At 41.7% G+C, this 26,196-nt stretch overlaps 2 protein-coding genes across 3 annotated transcripts; both read left to right on the forward strand.

Moving 5' to 3' along the window:
- The first annotated feature begins 224 nt into the window (after positions 1–224).
- On the forward strand, positions 225–6,676 carry LOC146562391 (arrestin domain-containing protein 3-like). 2 transcript variants are annotated; one of them, XM_085294110.1, is made up of 6 exons: positions 225–541; positions 2,867–2,924; positions 3,015–3,177; positions 3,287–3,383; positions 3,463–3,716; positions 4,012–6,676. In XM_085294110.1, exons 1-6 carry the CDS (start codon positions 286–288, stop codon positions 4,327–4,329), a joined length of 1,146 nt encoding a protein of 381 aa, XP_085150236.1. In that variant the 5' UTR covers positions 225–285; the 3' UTR covers positions 4,330–6,676. The 2 variants fall into 2 exon arrangements, with proteins under 2 accessions (XP_085150236.1, XP_085150237.1); XM_085294111.1 differs by having other exon boundaries at positions 3,015–3,156.
- A 14,700-nt stretch (positions 6,677–21,376) lies between these two features.
- On the forward strand, positions 21,377–22,389 carry LOC146562392 (uncharacterized). The gene has a single exon (XM_085293114.1). The coding sequence runs from the start codon at positions 21,412–21,414 to the stop codon at positions 22,387–22,389; it is 978 nt and encodes a 325-aa protein (XP_085149240.1). The 5' UTR covers positions 21,377–21,411.
- The last annotated feature ends 3,807 nt before the right edge of the window (positions 22,390–26,196 follow it).

The raw sequence follows: 26,196 nt of genomic DNA on the forward strand, positions 1-26,196 counted from the left end.
ATCTGTGAATAAACTGTGACTTTGGTAAAGACTTAGTGAACAATATTAAGTAGCTATCTTAAACTGTGCAAATCCCAGTAATATGTCTAGTTGGTCATTATGGTGCATAAGCTAAATTTATTGTCTAAAGAGCTGTTGTAATAAATGTCTCACACTTTTTGGTACTATGTCAAATTAAAAAAAAAAAAAAAAGCCCACGACGTCACTCTATAGGCGGAGCCTCCTGTCACGCCCATTGGATCTGCTCGTCAGTGCTGAGAAAAGCATTTCGCCGACAGCTCAGAAATGTCTCCGATAAAGGACTTTAATGTGACTTACGGAACAATCGACGAAAGCGATACTTTTTCTGAAGGAGATACTATAGTTGGAACAGTTAGTTTCAGCCTGACAAAAGCCATCAAAGTCAAAAGTGTTTCTGTAAAGGCCAAAGGAGACGCAAACGTACACTGGTCTGAAGGAAGTGGAGATGACGAGAGATCGTACAGTGATCATAGGAGATATTTCAAGGTGAAGGAACTCTTAGTTGCAGAAAATGCTAAAGGTAGGTTTATTTATTTAGAACTTGGAAATCACGTTATTTTGCCATTTCACTCCTCATGGCAATATACTGAGTTTGTTATGATCATTGGTTTCTTTTAGTTTTATTCATGTAATCCTTGTATATTATGATAATTCCGTTCTTGCCCTTCTAGTTTGGTTGTCATCTACTATTCAATTTTCATTAAAATTTTAGTTCTTAGTTCCATAAAGGACGGTGCTTTAATCTGCTGTCATTCCCCAGTCCCCAAAGCGGATGGATTTATGATTTAGCTAGAATTGTGCGCGCGAAAGACGGATGTTTTAACCATTTCACCACACTTCGAATGTTTTGTTATTTTAGACTGTAATTCTCTTAATTGTTTGCGTATCCTCTCTTGAATCCTCTTGTGTCAAACTATTCACGCCTGCCTTTCCCTGCGTCTCCCTTCCTGTTTTGTCTGTTATTTGTCTTCCGTGTCTTGTGACCAGTTTGAATTCGACCCTCTTTTCTACTTCTGTCGCAACTGTTTGAGGGTTCCCTCTCTTGTTACACTCCTTGATCACCTCATGTGTTTATAAATGGTACTTTCCCCCTTAGGCTGCACTATTTATTGCCACGTCTATACACTTCTGCCGTGTGCTTCTCGACTCTGTTTCTGTCAGTTTTTATACTTTGCCAAACTATTAACCAGGTGGCGGGGAACGATATATAGCAGCATATTCCGATGTTTTGCATGGCTTTATTGATACAGAGACATACAGAGACACCAAATATATTTTTATTCAATCCGTTACAAGGGTTCATCTCAACAAGAAGGCAAATCTCATGCACTACCATCCAGAGATAACATTATTTACATTTAATTAGCTCAGCTAATAAACCAATCAACACTGGACACCCTTTGCTTGATAGAGCTACTTCCTATAAGGCTACAGCTCTTAAAAGTAAAGTCATAAGACCGTATATCATAGAGTTATAGTAGTCTTCAACCAGAAATTATAAAAACCTCAAAGCACATTTTCTATAGCTTCCGTTTTTTGCAGGAGTAACTGTGTAAATACCTGCATTGGCGTTTTTGAGTATATACAACTAAATAAAGAATGGAATTCGTCCTTCTTTTGAAATTTAAATTGCTCAAAGCAAAATGCTACTTTCACATTGGCTCTGGTCCCACTGTACCTCTGATTCTCTCTTCTCAGTTATCATTCCTTGTGAGTCTTGCATTATCCTAACTCACTAAACACAACCCAGTCACAGGCACTGTGGGATAGATTATAATATTGCAGAATTCCCATAGAGTCTTTTCAAAGTTAAAGTCATCTTCAGTGTCAGACACTGATAGGTGCCAATCTTTTTTTTGGGGGAGTAAAAAAATATTACTGACCTGGTAATGGCCAGGTTACCGGGCTGGTTACATCCATGGTTGTCATGGTCTTCTAGCTAGAAACTAGCAGACTGGCTTGAAAATAAAACATGTTACACGTGCAGAGATAATATTAAAGACACTATGGTGATACATGCATTTTAGAGATCCCTGCTTTTTTTTTAAAAAGAGTTTTCTGTGAAGTTAAGAATAATTAGAAAAGTGTGTGCAAAAACAACAGGAATAACAGTGCATACAGACATGAGTATTGATTAACTGTAGAAAAAGTAAGATATAACTACTGATGCTTCAGTCAGTTCTGTTTGAGGTATACAAGTTAGTATGGCCATAAGCTACCACAGGAGTTACAACAGCAGAGGTATCCACATATTTGATTTGACAGATTTTTATACTGGATACCATTCCTGATACAGCCCTTCCAGGGATTTGTCCCAACTTCCCTTCTTCCAGATGATCTTTTGCTGATAGGAGAAACATTAAACATCACATAGATTAAATGAAAATCTCCCCAAAGTAAAATGCAGCTATTATTAGTTATCATTGCCTACCTATGATCATTCAGTATGTCTGCCATATAAAAACCTTAAAATGTCACAAGCAGAAAAATAAATAAATAAAAAAGAACCAAAAGCATTGTAATATTTAATTTAATCTGATGTGCAGTTAAATGAAACAGACAAAAGTAAACCAATGCCATTCTTAAAAAAATACATTTAATGCAAAGTTTAAAACAGGAATATAAAAAAAGCACTCGAGTTTCAAAGGTGAGTTTAAAGTTGTCTGCATTTTCTTTTAGTTTTACTGAACGTGATTCAAGTCTAGACTTTTTACAGTGAAGTTCTTTATCAAATATATCTTCTAGTTTGTAACTAGGCTTGATGCAGATCTTGGAAAGCAGCAGTTGCATTTAAGAGCCTACCACTCAAGAGTTTCTCAAAAGTTTAATCACATTTCTCCTGCAGGCACTTCACTTCCCCAAGGGGTCCATTATTTTAAGTTCAGGCTTAAAATCCCAGAGGGGTAAGTGGGAATTTCTGGCTGCAAGTATCAATACTGTGTCATAACTTGCCTTTACAAACAAATGCATTATACCATGGTTCTGTTTTATAGGAACATGCCATCATCCTTTACAGGATGCCATGGAAAAGTTGTCTACATGGTTGAAGCAAAGATATCCAGGAGCTGGCGATGGCCTTCTACAGTACAAAAAGAGATCAAGTTTGTTTCTAAGGCATTTCTACACACTGTTCAAGTAATGGCAAACACTGCAATGGTTTGTTAGAAATTTTATACTTGGAAAAGTGTATTGTAACCTTTAAAAATGCAATTCAGTGAGGCATTAAGTTGTGTTGGAAAATGTTTGTCTGTATGTTTTGTTATAGTGTCCACAATCTAGTACAGTGAGTAAAAAGATGAGTGGTCTCTCCAAGGGACAGGTCCAAATGTCTGCTACTATTAACAGAACAGTCTGTTTTCCAGGTAAATTGTTTGCAATTTGCAAAATCTAATGTAAATACATTTAACAATGCAGTTTACTTATAATATTTGCTTTTGTCAGGTGAAACTTTATCTGTTGCCACCAAAATCTGCAACTCTTCCTCCAAGGACATGAAGCCCAAATTCAAACTCCAGGAGAGAATAGTGTACCGTGCTGGTTGCTCTTCTACGTCCAGTGAGAAAACTTTATTTAAAAAGGTCGGGGACAATATAAATCCAAACTCAGAGGAAAGTGTCTCCTGCCAAGTGAAGATTCCCGTTGATGTCATCATTCTCCATAACTGTGAAATCATCTCAGTGGAATATTACATCAAGGTATGAAACAAAGTCATAGTTCTTTTATATAGTATTACCTTAGAAATTAAACTTCATCTGTTTGTAAACATTTTCAGGTAAGTAATAGACACGTAAAATACGTGTCCTAAACTCTTAAAAAATGTATACAAAAAATTACTGCAGAACACCTAATTAAACTACTACTATTGCAAAATGCTGCATAAAATTTGAATAATAACATATAAATTATTTATGACAAATAACTGAATCAGTAGCTTCATATGTTGCACTTTGATTCAGATGTTTACTAATCTATTACTGACATGTTTCCTAGGTGTATGTGGACATTAGTTTTGCCACTGATCCAGAGGTTGTGTTTCCACTGGCCATCGTTCCTCCCAGTTTTGCTGCCTTTCAGCCTGGGGAGGCTCTGGGGCCTTACCCACCTGGGACAGCTGGGGCTCCAAGCTACAGCGACTTTACTTCCTTTAACCAGTGGCCACAAGGTGCCCCACCATATGAGTTCTCAGCTCCAGCGTTTTCATCACCCCCAGTACAATATCCAGGATCTACTGCTCTGCCTCAGTTTCAGCAGGAAGAACCACCTCCATCGTATACGTCTCTTTATCCTCACCAAAATGAACAACCGTAGAAGCTCAACTGGATACTGAGAAAATGAATGAACTAAATGTTAATAGTAAGTCACACCTCAAAAATAGCTCTTGGGAGTATGGGCTAATGAATCTTCAGTTGGGTTTGGAAAACAGACATCAGTGTAAAATTCTGAAAGCCAAGATAAGAGACGAGAAAATTGGTTACCACATGTGTGTGCCTTTGGTGGGTGCTGAGCTTCTTGTTGGTCAATTAGCAGGACAGCATGAGGCCTTACAGCTGTTGTCACATGAGAGAACTCATAGTTGCATAAGAAATTGAGTTTTTCATACTGTACTAATGAAACAAAGAAAAGACAGCACATAGCTGATGATGATAACTAGTTTGCAAGTGGAATGGAAAAGGTGCTGCTTTAAGGCTGGCATTCACTTAATTATTTGTTTTTGTTCAGGAGTATGTGCCTGCAGGTGAACAGTGAGTAAGCCAATGATTTGTTGTGAATTTTACCTCCATGTTGTCTTTGCTACAACCATGATAATTCGAGTTTTCCATTTTCTTTTGTGGGGTCTTTATCTTACAATAGAAAGTGCCTTGAGGCAACTGTTGTTGTGATTTTGCCACTATATTAAAAAAGAAAAAACCTGCTTCTTGTCTGCGGTCACTGGGTTTTATAGTAGAGTCATCAGACACTTGTTTATGCCAGGCATTTCCAAGAAAGTGTAGTCATGTGTCTCTTGATAGGTTGTTACTCTTTAAAAGGTTTAGTTGAAACATTTACTAGCACAGAGATAAGTTCATATTCAGATGCGCATACATTGTATTTATAATACATATTAGAACATTTTTTTTTATGCTACTTATATTACTTCATTTCCTTTTTTTATTTTCACACAAAGACTAGAGGCCAATAAAGGGTCTGTTGCAGTTCAGTGGCTTCCTTCTGGTGGCCACACTTTCTAACAATTTAACAAAATCATACACTCCAAAATCCAAGTTTCGATTTATCTTGACGTTTCCTTTGTTAGATTTTATCTGTGTATGTATCTGTAAGTTTGTTTTTTTTTTTCCATTATTTTCTGAATTTCTTTATAATTTTATCCCATAATAAGTTTTAAACTGGTTATCATCGTTGTAATTTTTGCTAGGCTTTCATTTTTATTATGCTCGTCCATTTAAGTCTTATTTATTGAAATTTCAATTTACATGCAATTGCCTGGAAAGCACTTTGGCTCAACCACTGTTGATATAAATGCACTATAAAAATAAAATTGACTTGACGTTTGTTAGTTATGTTAGTTAGTATTATGCTCATTCATTTCAGATCAAATGAGGCCTTTTCACAATTTTATACTTAGTAGTATACTAAGAGTATTCTATATTTTATCTTTAATAATATTTAAATGTTAAAAAGTCAGTGTGAGTTGTGGCTTATGCTTTTGATGTGCCATTCTGCTTATTTTTTGTGTCATTTGTAAACACAACACTGGTTCATCCCCTTGACTTAGGTGTATTTTCTTATGTTTACATATCATTAAATAATACCAACAGTTATCTCAAGGCATTTTATATTATTTATTTATTTTATTGTGTTTATTTTTATAACACCTGTCTTGCACAAGTACAGTCTGAATGCTTTGTTGTTCTAAACACATTTGCTTTCCCAAGAGGAGCACTATGGACTTTAGGTAGGTTCTTCTTGCTAATCATTTTTATTTTATTTTAATATAATTATTGGTGTGGATATTATGGATATTAAGTGTCTACTACCTGTTCCACAATATGGAGGGGTGGGGGCTGCTGTTGTAAGGCTGGTATTGATTTATTAATTGAGTTCTTTTCTGTGAATTTCACTCCCCCCTTTTTTTTTAAAATTGTCTTTCTTACATGGTAACCGCGTTAACCTTTGCTTCCTTTCTGTTGTCAGTGCGTTTCATAATAGTGTCATGAGACACTTGTTTATGCCAGTAATTTCCCAGAAAGAGCAGACATTTGTCTCGTGATAGGTTGTTACTCTTTGAACAGTTTAGTTGAAACATATGCAAGCACAGTGATAAGTTCCATTCTTAAAACTGTGTATTTTTTTAGGCCACAGTGATTTGGTTAAGCTCTGCATCAGCAAACGGTGTGTTGACTACAAGTGGATTCAAACTGCAATTCTGTGTGTGATGAACCTGCATTGCCTGTGCAAAACAGATTAACATGTAATCACTTGCTAAGAAAACAATGGGAAGTCAGGCTTGTTTATAGAATGCAATTCATATGCAATGGTAATTTGAAGAGCTTTGTATATGATGAATGAAAGGAAATTAAAAATGGGAATAAATCAATTAAAAGAGTTTTTAATACTTTTAAAAGTTACAGTTGGTCAGAAATGTAGGAAAGATAAAGTGCTAATTCACCATGTTTAGTTCAGTAGGTATACTGCCTACAGATATCTAGTATATGCACACCTTTCAGAAGAGGAAGCATTGACTGGCTGACAGGTGTTCCCTTTACTGCACCATAAGAGAGATGTGACTGGAGTCATCCAACTAGCTCAGGCCAATTTAGTGGCTCAAGGCAGTCCATTAAAGAAAGCAAATGCGGCGTGCAAAAACACCCTCAAATTTTGATACCCTCCTCCTCTAACCAAATATGTTTATTTGGTTAGATGCTTTGCATCTTTTAACACTAATCTAGATTTTCACATTTATAATTCAAGTTTGAATAAAGTATTAATAAGATCTTAAGGTTAGGTTGTTGTTTCTAGAAACTTTTCTTTTGAACATATTACATAAAAGCATCACAATCTCTCCACAAGCTTCAAAATCAGGTATTTGCAAGCATTTGCAAACTGGAAAACAAAGGGAACGTCTTTAATGATGTCTAAAAAATTATTCAATTTGGGAAGATCAATTTTGTGAATAATAACTGAGGCATTATACACCACTTCATGTACTCAACAAGCTTGCAAAAAGAAATGCACAGTGCACAATGTAGCTCATTATTAATGAAGTCATGACGAACATTATTGTATAGGTGTCCTTTGTCAATATGGCACAATGACACCACTTTAATAAGGTGAGCAGGCCTCCAATTTTACATAAAACAAGACTGAATAGCTCTTAGGAAAGCTCTCTAACCATGATGTCACAGTGATTCCTCTCAGCTGCACCTCCTTCACAACTTTCTGGTGCTGCTGCATCCTTCTCTCCACTCTCTTGCTGAAACATGTACTTGCTGACAACCTCGTAGAATTATGTGAGGTAAGAAACCTCAGAAATACTTCTTGCAAAATTTCACAAAGATTTTAAAACCAAAACAAGGCTACTGCAGTTGCAGCCTTCTGGAGTCTGTTTAAGCTCTTTGCACATCACAGACTCAGATAAAGAGTCTTTTAACACTCAGTCTTTGACTCAAGTTGATAACCAGGGGTGCACATAAGTGGTCCGCAGGTAAGCATGTGCTGTCAAAATAAAAAACACGCACCAGATAAGAAGTTGCAACGCGCATTTGCGTACATAAGATTTTCTGGAGGAGGACAGACATTTGTTTAGAACTCTTAAAGATGTCGAAGAAGCAAGCTCCTTTAAGCAATTACTTTGGTGTTCCTCCACCTCCAAAGAAATGTCAAAAGAAGTCAGAACCACAAAAGAAGCACGTGTTCTCGGAAAAGTGGTTACAGGAGGTGAGCTGGCTTCAGACAAATGATGAACGCACAGAGATGTGGTGCAGAACTTCTTGTCTGGTGCGCATTTTTTATTTTGACAGCACATGCGCACCTGCGGACCACTTATGTGCACCCTTGTTGATAACTCCCTCTTTACTTAGATTGTTCAGTCACACACAGTTATGCAGAGTCCCCTTGCAGCTGGTAGGTCACACCCAGATTTTCAGGCTAGGATTTTCAGGCTAGGATTTTCAGGTTGGAGACACTTTCTTACTGACTGCATATATATCTGTGTAGTCAGAAGCCTTCAGGGCTGCAAACAGTACTGAGGACAGTGGGGAAAATCAATGGGTTTTCCCCACATCCAGCACACTGCTCAGGAACACTGTCTGAGCAGAGCTAACAAAATGATAAGGTCTATTCTCTCTGCTTACAAGGTTCTAAAGGTTCACAGCGGGTAAAATAAGTATGAAACACATCACCAATTTTAAGTACATTTATTTCTAAAGGTGCTAATTTAATGCTAACATTAAATTCTGACCAGATCTCCAGTCCACAAAAATAAACAAAATAAATGGTAAATGGCCTGCATTTGTATAGCGCTTTACTCAGTCCCTAAGGACCCCAAAGCGCTTTACACTACATTCAGTCATTCACCCATTCACACACTGGCAATGGCAAGCTACGTTGTAGCCACAGCTGCCCCGGGGCGCACTGACAGAGGCTAGGCTGCCGGACACTGCCGCCACCGGGCCCTCTGACCACCATGAGACTGTTTTTTAAAAAAGTATTGAACACATGCAGAACAAGAGGTGTGAAAGGCATGGAAAGACATTTTGTTGCTTTGTCAAGTACTGAAGGTTCCAGTAAGCACTGTTGGGGAACAGAGAGAGAGAGAGCGAGAGAGAGAAAGAAAGAGAGAGGCTTTTCTTTTGTTCATGTGTGCTATATATTTGTAATATGCCCTTTTGTATGAGTATAAGAGTATCAGGCACGTTAGAAAGCTACGTTAAGAGGACAAGTTTTTTGAGACAATATGTCTGTGAAGGTTCTCAGTCATCCAGGTCATGGTAGTCTAAAGAGCTTGGAAAGAAGTTTGGACTGGACGTCTCTAAGTTGCTTGAAGATGTTTCACCTCTCATCTGAGAGGCTTCTTCAGTTCAGTTCAGTCAAATGGTGGAGATTCCCAGATTTAAGTCCTAGAGGAGAGTCCCCCCCAAGGGGGTCAAAAAGCCCCCTGTTGCTCCTCTACCTGATCACATGAGCCAAGGTGTGAAAACGGGAGTAGGTCACAATCAGCCAAGGGTTATGGGTGAACCCGCTGTGAAACCTAGCCCCACCCTATCATGTGATTTCATGAGGTCAAACAGGTGTTAAGGTGTCCGGGAAAAGATCTCAGAACTGGATTATAGATGGCAGACAGTTTTGTGTCGTAAACCACCGCCTCTGTTCAAAGATGGTCGTTCACAGTGGACATAGATGGCTTCTTTCACTCCTCTTTCAATCATGAACTGTGCTCCACCGACCCCCTCCCTCTCAGGACGATTACAATTCTTGGAACATCTGTGATGGCCAAAACATGTCTAACATGTCCCTGTGGCAATTCCTCACGGTTCTCACAACCGCCACGCTTCGAGAAAGGTCAAAAAAATCCATGACAGATAGATAACTAGATAGATAGATAGAAAATGTATTTATTTATTCATATAAATGACATAAATATAAATGAAATAACTAGAGAAAAGAAACAAAAAAACTTGAAAAAACATAAAGTTTTCATGAATATCTCTATAATATCTCTATCTAGTGTGACCTCTGTGTTATGGCTCTTTAAATGAAGGAACAGGGTCAGGTCAATTTTATAGCAACAGCCCCTTTTATTCAGTATCTGAATGACAAAGTGCAACAAAGTGGTTTTAGTTCTTGTGGAAAACCAGCGCGAGCCGTCTGTGGGAATCCCTCATCACTTAACATTTAACTATGTTAAAAAAAGTTCAAGTAAACTATTAACACTATAGGTGCGCGCATCTTTTCCAAGCGTGGATGGACTGTTAGCGATCAAATAAATAAATAAGGTTGTGTTAAGGTTCAAATATTGAGGAAGGAGAGTACAAACAACCATGGTCCAAGAGCTTGGTCAAACAATTGATTTTAATGAAATACACGTGTGGGAAGACCAGTTCCGTTCGCAGACAGGGCTAATCTTCGACTACTCAAAACATAAACAGATATTTTATACCATCAGGGTATATGTTATTTAATGACGCCCCCTCAACGTCAGATCCAATATATGCATACGTCAATTCAAAACCACAATGACTTTTAACACAATTTGAAAAGAACATTGTCTTCGTCTTCACGGCAGGTATTTCCTGTCACTGCCGGATGCTCGCTTATCGTCTTGACACATCAGCAGCAGTTCTGCGACAAACTGCTCTTTTGCAACCCCGAGCAAAACATGATTAAACTTTCACCTATAAATGATTCTCTCTAACTGAGTGTGTGTGTGTGTGTGTGCCAGAGGTGTGGACTCGAGTCACATGACTTGGACTCGAGTCAGACTCGAGTCATTAATTTTATGACTTTAGACTTGACTTGAAAAAATGTTCTAAGACTTGTGACTTGACTTGGACTTTTACACCAATGACTTGGGACTTGAATTGGACTTGAACCGGTTTACTTGAAAAGACTTGATATTTTACCCCAAATATAAAATTTAACATGCATATTATATAGAGATTGAAAATGTGACGTCATTCACGGGTAGAACCGCAAAGGATTCTGGGAACTCGTGGCAAGAGGTACTAGCGCACACAGACTTTCAATTGAAATCAGTTATACAGCGATAAAAAGAAACACAAAAATGGCAAGAAGCTGTTGTATTATTAACTGCAATAGCCGGTCGCATGACAGCCACGGGAAGCCGACGGGTAAAGAGATCGGTTGTTATCGGATTACGTCATTGAAGAGAAATTGTTCGAGCCATGTTTCCGAAGTAACAAAGAGGCGACTGGATTGCAGCCATTCAAAGACCAAATATAACGTCCCAGAACACTCCAGCTCACAGGTTAGTCTGCTCCAAGCATTTACACGAAGGTCAGTGTTTTTTAGTAGTTAATACGTCATTTTTCTTAACATAATTGGTGATATAGGTTACAAGCAAGTCTGGCGCTGAACAGAAATGGTCGCGCTATGCTCCTTTGTTTATTGTGCATAAATAGTGAATTGTCCTGACATGATATTGCGTTTCGCTTCTGTTATTATGGTACATTGACAAAAACATACTTTTATTCACAGGATAAAACGGGTTTTTTTGTATCACTAATTGCCCAGTACGATTACAGCATACAATATTATTGTCACTGCTACATTTCTGTGATGCTACCAGAAATTATTTCCACTACTAATTAATTATCGTTGAGCTCAAAGGTCCTATTAATAAACGGTTAAGGAATGTGTATTTATGACGACAGTTTGTGAGACTGGTAAACTTATGATACGTATTGTAATAGAGTGAATTGTTGCCCCCCAGTGGTAAAATACAGAAGTGCCTGTTACAGGGCTAGTTCTTGGTTGACCAATATATAACAACAAAAAAGGGTAGTTTTCTGCACCGCTAAGAAACAACAAGTTAGTGTGTGATGTCCTGCTGTTCAATAAAGGCACCTATCCACGTCCTTCTGTCCTGATCCTTTTAAGAGCCTAATCCAGAATATCACAACTGGCGACGAGGATTCTAAAGATTTCCACAGCGTGACAGAGGCTGTAGGAGGGTTGTGTTCACATGTAAAGAAAAAGACAAATCAAGACGTTTTCTTCACGGCTGCAGCGGAACAGCTTTTGGTGAGCTAACATGGCGATGCATGTGGGTCGTGTTGAAGAGTATAATGAATCGAAGGAAGATTTTGAGTCATATTTGGAGCGGTTGGAGCAATGGATGTTGGCAAATGATGTTTCCGATGAGAAGAAAGTGTGCACGTTTCTCTCTGTGATCGGAGCAGATACATACAGGCTGCTAAAGAATCTTGTGTCTCCGAGGGTACCGAGTACCATGGGATATGCAGCGCTGACTGGGGCGTTAAGTGCGCATTATAAGCCGACTCCAGTGGTGATAGCTGAGCGTTTTCGTTTTCAGAAACGTAACCAGAAAGAAGGGGAGGCAGTTTCTGACTATGTTGTCGCCCTGAGGCAGTTGTCAGCCACATGTGATTTTGGACAATATTTGGATGAGGCCCTGAGGGATCGTTTTGTTAGTGGGCTGCGTTCTGATGCTGTGCAGCGCAAGCTACTATCGGAAAAGGATCTTACATTTCCACATGCATGTGAGATTGCCGTATCCATGGAACTCGCTTCGAAAAATACGATGGAGTTCTCAGGACGCCAGGACCCTCACCACGTAAATGCCTTGACAAATGCTCCAAATTTTTTCAACAAAGGATGGAAAGGACAGAACAGGCAAGAGGGCAATAACAAGCCAAAGAACTGGAAGGGACCTAAAAAAGACACAGGAATGAAGCAACCATGTTATCGTTGTGGTGGAAAGCATTCAGCATGTGAGTGCAAATTTAAGAGCGAAAAGTGTCATGTTTGTGCAAAAATAGGACACATTGCACGTGCTTGCAGGAATAAAAAATTCAGTCAGCAAACTCAGTATTTGGAAACTGAGGATGAATGCTCAAGTAGGAATGATGAAGCTGAACTTTTTGGAGTTTATTCAATGTACTCCATCACCTCCAGTGAGAAGGGATACACAGTGGATGTTGCGCTTGGGAGCAAGAACACCACCATGCTGCTGGATACAGGATCAGCAGTGTCGGTAGTATCAGACAAGTATTATCAGATGCATCTCACTCATTTCCCTATAAAACCAGCCAGTGGGCTAAAGCTCAAGTCCTACTCAGGCCAACACATTGCTGTGCGTGGATATATTATGTTACCAGTACAGTATGGGACTCAAAACATCACCCTACCACTGATCGTTGTTCAGGGAGACAGACCAGCTCTGATTGGACGAAACTGGTTAAAGAAACTACAGCTGAACTGGAAACAGATTTTCACAGTACACAAGGTACTGGTGCAGAAAGAAGCAAAGCCAGGAGTACTAGAAGTGATTCAGCGCCATCAGGCAGTGTTTTCGGATGACCAAGGCTGCATAAAGGGATTTAAAGCTAGAATCCACACTAAACCAAACACCACACCAATTTTCTGTAAAGCTTGCCCAGTTCCTTATGCACTAAAAGAAGCTGTGGAAAAGGAGCTGGACAGATTGGAAAAGGTGAAGGTTATTTCAAAGGTTGAGAAAAGTGAGTGGGCATCCCCTATTGTTACTGTGCCAAAGGCAGACAAAACAATTAGGATATGTGGTGACTACAAAGTCAGTGTCAACCAGTGTGTTGAAGAGGAAAGATATCCACTTCCAAATACTGAAGATTTGTTTGCCACTTTAGCTGGAGGAATATCCTTCAGTAAACTTGACCTTTCTCATGCCTATCAGCAGCTACAGTTAGATGAAGAATCAGAGAAGTATCTGGTCATCAACACACACAAAGGTCTCTATAAGTACAATCGCCTCAGCTATGGTGTTTCCAGTGCTCCGGCTCTTTTCCAGTCTGTGATGGATGAAATCCTTCAGGGGATGGAGCATGTCACCTGCTTTTTGGATGACATCCTCATCACTGCTTCATCTGAAAGGGATCATTTGAAGAGGTTGGAGGAAGTACTCACACGTCTGGAGAAGCATGGTGTCAGAGTGAAGCTTTCCAAGTGCCACTTTCTTCAGAGCAGTGTGGAGTACCTGGGACATCGTATTGACAGGGATGGTCTGCATCCTTTAGAGGAAAAGGTAGCAGCCATAGCAAATGCACCAGAACCAACAAACGTCACTGAACTGAAGTCCTTTCTTGGTCTTCTAAATTACTACAGTCGATTTTTGGAAAATCCATCCACCATTCTTCAGCCTTTGCATAACCTGTTGAGAAAAGATGCTAAATGGATTTGGACCATGGAATGTGCAAAAGCATTCAGGGATGCAAAAAGTCTACTGCTGCAGAACAAAGTGTTGGTGCACTACAGCACAAATCTGCCATTGAAGTTAGCCTGCGATGCATCACCTTATGGATTGGGCGCAGTCATCTCTCATGTCATGGAAAATGGAGAGGAAAGGCCTGTGGCTTTCGCATCAAGAACATTAACTGAAGCTGAGCGAAAGTATGCCCAGATAGAAAAAGAGGCCCTTGCCATAATTTTTGGAGTAAAGAAATTCCATAAATATCTGTATGGAAGGAAATTCACCCTCATAACAGATCATAAGCCACTGCTGGCTATACTAGGGCCAAAGTCAGCTGTCCCAACACTCGCTGCACTAAGAATGCAACGCTGGGCTCTTATTCTAATGGCATACAATTATGACATTGAATATAGAAGATCAGCTGAACATGCTAATGCAGATGCATTGTCACGTCTACCTCGGAATACGCCAGACAACATTGCCGCTGAGGGAAGTATCTTCTATTTCTCACATGTGGAAGAGCTACCAATAGTAGCTAAAGACATTGAGAGAGCAACCATGAAGGATCCAATCCTCAGCAAGGTCTGGAGCTACACCATGAATGGGTGGCCAAGTTATATGCAAGACGAATCACTTAAGCCTTACTTTACACGCAGACACGAGCTGTCAGCAGAACAAGGATGTGTTCTTTGGGGACAACGGGTCATCATTCCACCGGTTTACCAACAGAAAGTGCTGGAAGACCTGCATCATGAACATCCAGGTATCTGTCGTATGAAAGCACTCGCTCGCAGTTACCTGTGGTGGCCAGGCTGTGATGGTGATATACAAGAACTGGTTCAAAGCTGCTCAGTCTGTCAGGCTGTACAGAAGTCACCACCCGTTGCACCACTCCATCCGTGGAAGTGGCCTGAGAGAGTTTGGCAACGGATTCACATTGATTTCGCTGAAAAAGGCAAGCAGTACTTTTTAGTTGTCATTGACAGTCATTCAAAATGGTTGGAAGTGTTCCCTATGCCATCCATTACCTCACACAACACCATTGAGGTTTTGAGAGGGTTATTTGCTTCATATGGACTTCCAGAAGAGCTTGTTTCAGACAATGGACCTCAACTTGTGTCAAAGGAATTCAATCAGTTTCTGGAGTTAAATGGGATCAGACACACAGCTGTTCCTGCCTATCATCCTGCATCAAACGGGGCAGCAGAGAGGTCAGTACAAATCCTGAAACGATCCCTGATGAAAAATGTGCTGGAAGCAGATGGTAAGGCCACATTGCCACTCAGTCATCGTTTGGCAAACTTCCTTATCATGTATCGCAGTACACCGCACACTGTAACGGGTCGTACACCAGCAGAGTTGTTCCTGAAACGTCAGATCCGGACTCGCTTCAGCCTGCTGAAACCTGAACTAAGCAGACACATTGAACAGAAACAGTCTGAGCAGAAGCGACACCATGATTACAAAACCCAACCTGTTCGTGTTTTTTCGGAGGGAGACGCTGTGCGTATCCGAAACTTCAGGGGGGGGGGGAAACAAAATGGACTCAGGGAACAGTTCTGAAGAAAATGGGAAGTGTTACTTACCTGATACAAGAGGGACAGAGAACACGCACAATACATGTGGATCACCTGTTACCATGGAGACAGACTGTGGAGAAACCCCCAGTTATATTTTCACCGGTTTCAGAGGGACGGCCAGAAGTGATTATGGACAGTGTTGTTCCAGAGATACCACCAAGTCCACCTGGGATTTTAACATCACACTCCTTACCTCCTGAACCACCTAAACAGACAACCGATGAACCACCAGTATCCAACCCAGAAACCACCCAAAGCCCATCTGTGGAACGCAGATACCCAGAGAGACGCAGAGTTCCCCCAAAGAGACTGAATCTTTGAAAATGTAGAGTTATGTTTTAGTTATTTACTGCCAGTTATTTTAGAAGTGAAGAGTTAATAATGGAAGTAATGGCTACATTTGTTCATTGTTCGTAAGGGCCACAGAATATTTCTTTTTGGTGGGGGCAGTGAAATACATTCTTTAAAGGGTTGCTTACTTCAATTACAAATCTAAAAGGGGAGGAATGTAATAGAGTGAATTGTTGCCCCCCAGTGGTAAAATACAGAAGTGCCTGTTACAGGGCTAGTTCTTGGTTGACCAATATATAACAACAAAAAAGGGTAGTTTTCTGCACCGCTAAGAAACAACAAGTTAGTGTGTGATGTCCTGCTGTTCAATAAAGGCACCTATCCACGTCCTTCTGTCCTGATCCTTTTAAGAGCCTAATCCAGAATATCACAGTATGATGGTCTTTCGTTCTACACTGTGCGTTTCAAGGTCCTGCACCCATCCGTCGGTAAACTGTACCTGGGCTTGTTGCAGTGACCTGAAGTTACTAAACTTCATGAGTGTATGCACTCACTCCAAGAACCGTATAATTATAAATATGCATATAAATATGCTACGATGAGATAGCTGACTTCATCTAACTAGCAAATGTTGTCCAGGCTACGTTGGTGATGCAGTTTTTTTTTAATGTGTATGATATTTTTGTCATGCGATTTTAAAGCCGGTCCTACAAGCGCATCCAAGAATAACATGCAGCTTATCTCAGAACTGTCGGTGAAAATTATTCTTGGAGCTAGGTTTAATTGAGCTGCATTTTAAAGAGGTGCAATTTCACAATTTGTGTATATTTTCTAAGTTCACTATTTTGTCATGTGTTGAGAAAAACACAGATTTAAAAATTACATGGTCTAATATTTACATTTAGCATATAACTGCAACATGCTTTTTTTCGTTTTTTTGAATGACTCGAAAGGACTTGAAATTCAAAATTTCAGACTTGTGACTTGACTCGGACTTTTACACCAGTGACTTGAGACTCGACTCTGACTTGCCTGACATTACTTGAGACTTGACTTGAGACTTGAGGATAAAGACTTGAGACTTACTTGAGACTTGCAAAACAATGACTTGGTCCCACCTCTGGTGTGTGCTAACCACAATTGCACCCTATTTCACCTCGCCGACTAGCTCCTGACCTCTCACCAGACAGAGAGACAGAAGCCACTCTCATATATGTAATAACCGAACTGAAACTATGTATATGTCATCTACTGAATAAATGTTTTAATCAAGAATCTCTACTAAATGCTTAATACAAGAATATGAACTTATAAACGATAATAAAAAATGACCTGATATAAGTGTTTTGTAAGCATGTATTGCAATTCCTTCTATGTTCTAGTTTCCCTCAGCATGTATCACCTGGACAGTCATGCCAGTGAAGCTTAAGACCCTTAATGAACCGAACATCACCTCAAAATAAGCACCGATATGCAATATGTATAAAATAGTTATAACTGCATCTGGAATACAAGGTTAATATGATAACAGTATGCATAAACATCTTAAGGCCATCTTAAAGCTATCTGTTACATTGTTAAAGCAATGATCATACTGCAGATTATATTGTGCTGGTAAAATACTTTTGTTCATCCCCACAGTTGTATGATGTCCGATGTCTGTCTGCTGTTTACCGGAAAGATTAAAAAAACAACAACAACAACAACAACAAACGCTATTTGCATGAGCATGTTTGTGGCTAGCTAAGTAACTTAGCAATGCTAGTTAAGCTAACACTGCCATTAACCCAACCACCATGCTACACAATGAACCCACTAGGTGCCGTGGTGATGGTGCGGTGGAGGCTGCAGCTGCTAAGGGTTCACTACTGCTGAAGCTTTGGATGGCTGCCAAAATGGCTCTTCCAGTTGTAACACGTGTCACTTGGCAGTTTGCTGTCTTCTGCTGTGTGTTTGGCAGTTAACTCACTCCGGTGCCAGTGGGTATATTGTTCGTAAGTGATTTTTGCCATTTTGTTTGGATCATTTATTGTTGTAGGCATGGGACACACAACACAGGAGCTCTAGTTTTACACTCCGACTTTATTCACCTCCAAACATGAACTTAGCATATTGCACCCAAACACAACAGAACCCTTCCTCCAAGCTTGGGTGTGAGTGAAGCCCTCTAGTGGGTCGCCACACGTGCCCCGCCCCCCTCCCGAACACCCAAACAAACAGTCCACTAGTCCAGGACCCAGGGCTTAATCAAATGTCCAGAATGTCTGAAATGGGGAGTCCGAGAACTGGCTGTGTGCTCACCAGGCTGGGAAAGACAGGCCAAACCCTGGCCGGATGAGCGACTGTGGGCACGGAGCGATCTCAGAGGCAGGGTCAGAGTCCAATGTTCCGGTAGCAGGTGGGTGGCCATGGCGGGGGGCCCGGGCTGGGACCACAGGAGCATCCTACAGAATGTGTGCAGGCTTAAGTCGGTCCACTGAAACTACCTCCTGCCGGCCCAAAAAATCCAAAAGAAAAAGCTTGGAACCTGGTTCAATAACCCGAAACAGGCTGTCGTAAAGCGGACGCAAGAGGGGATGATGGGCGTCATGCAGAACAAAAACAAAAAAAAGAAGATTCCAACAACCGCAGAAAAAAAATGTCTGGCAGGCAGTGGTGCACAGGGCCAGGGACCGAAAAGGGGCCTCCAGGGGAGCGGACACCCGGCACTGAGACATCAAAACATGGGGGGGAGGTCCCTCAGGCAAAAATTCCCCGGGGACACAGAGGGGTTGGCCAAGGACCAGTTTAGCAGGAGAAACCCTGATGTCCTTCTTGACCGCACTGCGCAACCCCAACAAAACCCAAGGCAGACGGTCGACCCAGTTACCACTCGTTAAGGAAGCACGGAGAAAGTGCTCGCACATCCCATTAGCCTATGGGTGGTACATCGTGGTGCGGTGGACCTTGACCCTCCGGCAGCCATGGTGGACCATAGTTCCGATACGAACTGAGGGCCTCTGTCCAAGGTCAATGGGGAGGGGGGGGGGGGGTACCAAAACGCAAAACCCACGTGGACACCAACGCCCTGGCCACCACCTCCGCTGTCATGGAAGCCAGGTGAACCACTTCCGGCCACCTGGTGATGCAATTCACCCCAGTCAAAAGATGTGTGAAACCCTGCGACCGTGGAAGCGGTCTGACGTGCACATGGTCGAAACGCCTACCAGGTACGCAGAAAGGTTTGAGGGGTGGCTGAGTGTGCATCTGGACCTTCGAGTGTTGGCACAGAATGCACGCAGCAGCCCAACTCTTTACCACTTTCCGCAGGCCCGGCCAAATAAACTTGTCCGTGACCATCTTGACCGAAGCCCGTAAGCCCAGATAAGAGAAAGCATGGATGGAGTCAAAACACGATTGCTCCACGAAAGGGAAGACATGTCGCACAGCAAACGTGGACTGCCATCCCACACCGGCATGTCTTCCAGCACGAGGCCCGTCTGTGAGGACCGAAGGGCAAGGGCGAGGAATAGCCCGTTGTCCGAACCAAGCAAGGACAACATGTTTTCCATGAGTTAATGAGCCATGCCTCCGCCCAGCCTGGAGAGGGAGAGAAGTTTCTTGGCTCGCTCCGCACCGGAGAGGGTGTATCGCCGCAGTAGTAGGTCCTTAACGGCAACATATTTCCCTTGCATGGGCGGGTCCTTGAGGAGGGCCATCACACAGCGGGTGGTGTTAAGTCTAATTGTTGAATGTTGCCATTGTGTTTCTTAAATTTGTACAGTCTTAGTTCAAGCAGTAGGATCAAAGCCACTCCTTTGATCCTGACCACCTCTCCAACCACTCTGTGCTGGGGGAGGTTTTATTGTAGATACATCCTATCTGAAAGATCTGTTTCTTTTGATGTAAGCTTCCTGGGTTTACGACCCTTTGGTCAGCAGGAGGTCTGACACACACACACACACACACACACACACACACACACACACACACACACACACACACACACACACACACACACACACACACATTCTTACAGACGTTCACACATATACATAAAATTCTTTGTCTTAGAACCAAGGGGGCGTGGCTTTGTTCTGACATGTTTTGTGTGAACTGTCTCTCAATAAAAGGTAGCAGGAGGAGGTCAGATCTGGGGGTCATTTTCGTGGTGGACACAGACGAGGCCTCCCTTGCGCAAATAATCGATCGATCGACTGTCTTGTTTTCTTCATGATGAATAAGTCTCTAGAATTAGCGGGGCTTGTGGAAACATAGACCCAACAGGTGGTTAGCGGGACGAGCAATGGCACCACGTGATGAAATTTTATGTCCTCAGCTGAGATGCTGTGGAGAGCAAACTGAGCCTCCACGTGGATGAACCATGACGAGGGGTCATGGAGCCACAACTGGAGCGCCACGGCAAATGTAGCCGCAGCAGGAGGCAGAGGGCCAGCAGTAGCGGCGTGTCCAGGGCGAACTCCATGGTTTGCTGCGTGTTCAAGGTAGGGTCACCAATATGGAGGCATGGGACACACGATACAGGAGCTCTAGTTTTACACTCCAACTTTATTCACCTCCAAACATGAACTGAGCATATTGCACCCAAACACAACAGAACCCTTCCTTGGGTGTGAGTGGAAGCCTCTAGTGGGTCCCCCTTGGTGAGTGTGGACGCTTCATCTCTTTGCTCTTTAAATGCTTTGCTTCTTTTATTGATTTTTATTGATTTTTATGCTGATTTTTTCCCTTTTTTCCGTATGAGCTTACCTGCGATAGCTTCTGGACACTTATAGATCATTAGGACTAAAGTGTTCTTAACAGAAACAGCAACATTTTTATAGTTACCTTATCCTCAGCGCTCCGTGTGTCTGTGGCCTAGACACAGCTGAAGCCTGATTACAGCGTCTGGGCACCGAGCAGCCTCAATACCCTGGAAAGGTGCTAACCGCTAGGCTAACTAGCAACAAGATGCCTTCCCTCTCCACAGATGACTACCACAGCCTCCTGCAGAAGATTGCAGTACTGGAGACAAAAATTCATCGCTTAGAAGTAAACGTGGAGGTAAATGGACTGTGTGGAAATGAAACAACCTTGCCTTTGATTCAAAACAATGGCGATGAGCAAGCTAGTACACAGCTAAGGAGCACAGATAACATGACCAAGAAAGTAGACTTTGTGCACTATTATAAATCCTCAAGCGATAATCCCCCCTTGGACTGTCTTGGTGCAAAACCAAGACATAAATCATGTCTCCTAGAAGGGGGAGGACGTATCACAGGCAGGGCACAGCGAGCTGAAATCTCTGAAACCGACTGGCCTTCACTTCCTACGAGACAGAGAAGCTCTTCTACCCCTGTATACGAGAGGAAACAGGACTGGACAACCGTGAATAGGAAGGTTAACAACAAACCTTCAAAACAACTGAATGTGAAACTGCACAACAGATTTGCTCCACTATCAAAGGACCCTGGATCTATATCGGACAACCATCCATCTAAAAGTAGCGAAGTAAGGTCCGAAAATCTTTTCAAAAGTAAAAGGCCACTGGGAAAGCTAAAGGCTAGGCCTGAAACTCTGATTGTGGGTGACTCTGCCGTAAAGGATGTACAAAGGATGTGCGGTAAGAACACTAAAGTCCTCTGCTTTCCTAACGATATGGTCAACAACCTGAAGGAGAGAATTCTTCAAATTGCAGAGGAATATCCAACTGTGACAAACATTGTTCTGCATACAGGGTCAAACGATGTGTCCAAACAACAGTTGGAGGTTCTGAAACGGGACTTTACTGGATTATTAAATACTGCAAACTCTCTGAATGCAGCTGTATTCATCAGTGGACCTGTACCGCCGGTCAGAGGAGGAGACGAGAGATTCAGCAGGTTGTTTACACTGAATAAATGGCTTATATCAGCATGTGCTGACCACTCAGTGCATTTTATCAACAACTTTAATATTTTTTGGGAACGCAGGCATCTGTTTAAAGCAAATGGATTTAATTTTAACAAGTCAGGGGTGAAACTGTTCACCTCCAACTTGTTTTATTCCATACGTCATCCATCTGTGCTTGGTGCCAAGGCTGAGATAAACGAGGAGTTATCTCATAAAGAGGAACAAACAGTACTCCAAGAACAGACAAAGCCCAGCAGAAACCTTGAGGAGGAGCTCCATCTGCCCCCACCCGGGAAGAGCCTCAGAAAGGAGAGACATCTGAGGCAAGAAGAGGGGTCCCTATTTGCCTCCAACTCTCTCAACAACACCAATGACCAGGACCAGGACCAGGGACCACGATCTTCCCCAGTCCCCCAAACCCCTGACAGGCCATCACCCCCATCACCCTCCTCCCCCTCCCTTTCTCCCTCCTCCCCACACCTGAAATTCACTGAGGAGATGATGGAGCGGGTCAATGCTGGGCTCAGATCTACCCCCCGGCCCAATCCCTTTTTGTCCCCCATAAACCCCCCACCAGAGCGGCCAAAGGTTCGCCATCGAGCCCCACCCTCAACAGAGCAATCGAAGTCACATTGCTCAGCCTCGCCCCCTTTAGTTCCTCCTTACCACCTTCATGCTCTGTCTCCGAAGTCTGATGTGTGATGTGTGGAGGGTCCAGGCTGCGAGGATTATGGCAGTGGTGACTTTTCCCAGGAGAAGCTGGGACCCTGTTTACTAGAAGGTTTTAAAATCTCTGTACTTTTAGGTGACAGAAGGAGACATGTGGCCTGGTCAAAACACAGAGAAATGCACTCTAAAAGATCTTTAAATATAGTAAACATACCTTGTGTGCCACAGACTGCTCCCAAACACGAGGGGACAAGTAATACCTCTAAAACACTTAAGTTGGCTTTATTAAACGTTAGATCGTTAGCTGGGAAAACATTTTTAATTAATGATTTAATCACTGAGCACAGCCTTGATTTTATGTTTTTAACTGAAACTTGGTTGGACCAAAGTAACAGTGGAGCTGTTCTCATCGAGACGACCCCTCCTAACTACAGTTTTATCAGTGAGGCCAGGGTGAGCAGGAGAGGAGGAGGGGTTGCTGTCCTATTTAATGAATCATTTCAATGTAAGCAGCTATCCCCTGGAAGTTTTCAGTCTTTTGAATATGTGGCTTTACAGCTGAAGGCCCCATCCAAAGTTGTGTTTCTTAATGTTTACAGGCCTCCCAAATACTACACAGACTTGTTTAATGACCTCAGTGAACTGCTGTCTGTGATCTGTGTTGATTTCGACTGTGTAATTATTGTTGGGGATTTTAACATCCATGTGGACAACCCTCAGGACAAAGGGACTAAAGATCTGAGCAACACTCTGGGCAACTTTGGGCTGACTCAGCATGCAACAGAGGCCACACATAATAGAGGACACACTCTTGACCTACTGATATCCAAGGGCCTGAGCATTTCAAACATTACTGTGTCTGATGTGGGCCTGTCTGATCATTACTGTGTTTTCTTTGAAAGTAAAATCTCAGCCCACACAAATATATCAACAGCAGTGATCACAAAACGGTGTATAACTGAACACAGTAGTGAGATCTTTAACCAGGTCTTCCCATTAACACCTGACCTGTCCAGAGGTTCAGTCAATGAGCTCGTCAATAGCTTCAATTTAAAAATGTTAAATGTAATGGATACAATTGCTCCCATTAAGGTGAAGGTTATCTCTGGAAGGAAAAAGTCTCCATGGAGAAACTCCACACTAGTGAAAAATGAAAAAAGAGAGTGTAGGAAAGCTGAGCGCAGATGGAGAAAAACAAACCTCCAGGTTCACTATGACATCTGTTAGGTATTTTAGCACCATGGGAGCATTTACTGGATATTGTTTTATAGTGACATTATGCAGGAAAACTCTGTCATTCAATAAGGCCCCTTTGTTTTAGTTATTTTTCTCTTTGACCCAAGAATTGATGTGTGAGAATCACAGGCTGGTACAAGGTTGAAATACCACAGAGATCACTCCCTCAGCTACATTAGTTTCTTAATCTTTTAGACGCCTGTTGAAGGCCAAATGGTTTGTTTCAGATTTCACTAATGAAAGAACTCTTCGTTTTGTGCCTTGAAAATATGTCGCTGAGATAATCACAATTGTAGCTGAACTAATAAACTACACAAAGGATGCTTCTTCACCCAAGGGCAGGAAGACGCTGCCTTATCTTGGTCTGTACTGGTTTAAACTGATAAATCTGCTGTCTCATGAATTTTACCCTCTATATAAACTGTTGTACTTGTGAATAAAGTTGAGTCACTTTGGGAAGACAATCTAAAGCAGTCTCTGTTTTCTTGTTCTCCCAAGCTGCTCCCGAGCTGCTCGTACTAACACGCTGAATGGCATGCTTGAATATTACTTGAGAATATATTTGACTGTGTTACAGACTAAGGGACATTCTCTGCTGATAGGTGAAGGTACATTCTCTGCTGATAGACGTCCACGCCTCGGAGGAAGCCGATCCACGGAGTAGGCCCTGGAAACAGTTTCCTTCAACATCTATAAAGAGAAACTTCACAATTATAATTTACAACTGAGGAGTGCAAGGAGGTCCTACTTCTCTGACATCATCACTAAAAACAGTCATAATGCTCGGGTCTTATTTTCCACAGTTGACAGGCTAACAAACCCTCCTGTGCCAGTGCCAGCTGAACTTCATTCAACCATGGCCTGCAATGACTTTGCCAAATTCTTCACAGAAAAAATCCAAAAGATTAGACAAGCAATTGGTACATCAACAGCAGATCCAGGATATGTACTGTGTCCACCGAAAAACAGTTTAAACACCATGAAACAGTTTCACCCTATTAACAGCAAAGACCTGGATGACATCTTAGGTCAACTGAACTCCTCCTCTTGCTGTTTAGATGTCCTGCCAACAAGTTTTTTCAAAAAGGTCTCAAAGACTTTGGAGTCAGACCTGTTACAGATCGTCAACTTTTCTTTAATGTCAGGTGTGTTTCCAGAACCACTAAAAACTGCTGTAATAAAACCTATACTGAAAAAGGACACTCTTGACAAGACACAAATGAACAACTACAGGCCGATCTCAAATCTCCCATTTTTAAGTAAGATCATTGAAAAAGCAGTTTCTCAACAGCTCAATTACTTCTTAAAACAGAATAACTGCTACGATGCCTTCCAGTCAGGTTTTAGACAGAACCACAGCACTGAAACTGCTCTGACCAAAGTGTTCAATGACATATGTCTGAACACAGACAGTAGAAAAATGTCAGTCTTAGTTTTACTGGATCTCAGTGCAGCATTTGATACAGTTGACCACAACATATTACTCAAACGACTGGAGAACTGGACAGGTCTTTCAGGAACTGTACTAAACTGGTTCAAAACATACTTAGAAAACAGGAAATACTTTGTATCAATAGGTAACTTCACATCTGAGCAGACAAGTATCACATGTGGAATTCCCCAAGGTTCCATCTTGGGACCCCCTCTGTTTAACATTTACATGCTCCCACTGGCACAGATTATAAACAACAACAAAATAAACTATCATAGCTATGCAGATGACACACAAATATATATCACAATGTCACCAGGAGACCAAGGCCCTGTACAGGCTCTTGGTAAATGCATTGAGGAAATTAATGACTGGTTGTGCCACAATTTTCTCCAGCTAAACAAAAACAAAACTGAGGTAATAGTCTTTGGCGCCAAAGAAAAACGATTACAGGTCACCAGAGAACTTCAATCTATACACCTAAAAACCACAGACCAGGCGAGAAATTTGGGTGTAGTGATGGATGCAGACCTAAACTTAGAAAAACACATTAAGACAATAACAAAGTCAGCTTACTATCACCTAAAAAATATTTCGAGGATAAAAGATCTGATGTCTCAACAGGACCTGGAAAAACTAGTCCACGCATTCATCTTTAGTAGGCTTGATTACTGTAACAGCATCTTTACAGGTCTACCTAAAAAATCAGTCAGACAACTACAGCTCATTCAGAACTCTGCTGCTCGAGTCCTCACTAAGACCAAAAAAGTGGACCACATCAGTCCAGCTCTGAGGTCTTTACACTGGCTGCCTGTCCGTCAGAGGATAGACTTTAAAGTTCTGATGCTGGTCTATTAAGCTCTGAATGGTTTAGGACCAAAATACATCAGTGACCTCCTGACCCAGTATGAACCATCCAGATCCCTCAGGTCATCTGGATCCGGTCTTTTATCAGTTCCCAGAGTCAGAACCAGACACGGAGAAGCTGCATTCAGCTTTTATGCTCCTTATATCTGGAACAAACTCCCAGAAAGCCTCAGATCAGCTGAAACACTCAGTTTATTTAAATCCAGGTTGAAGACTCACCTGTTCTCAGCTGCATTTGAATAAAGCACCAAATCCACACTTTTAAGCTTAAACTTCAAAACTTACATTTTAACTACTGATTTTAT

Source organism: Mchenga conophoros, linkage group LG12 (assembly GCF_057382185.1).
Source record: "Mchenga conophoros isolate Kocher_MC1m ecotype Shallow Benthic linkage group LG12, M_conophoros_male_GT1.1, whole genome shotgun sequence".
Classification (NCBI taxonomy): domain Eukaryota; kingdom Metazoa; phylum Chordata; class Actinopteri; order Cichliformes; family Cichlidae; genus Mchenga; species Mchenga conophoros.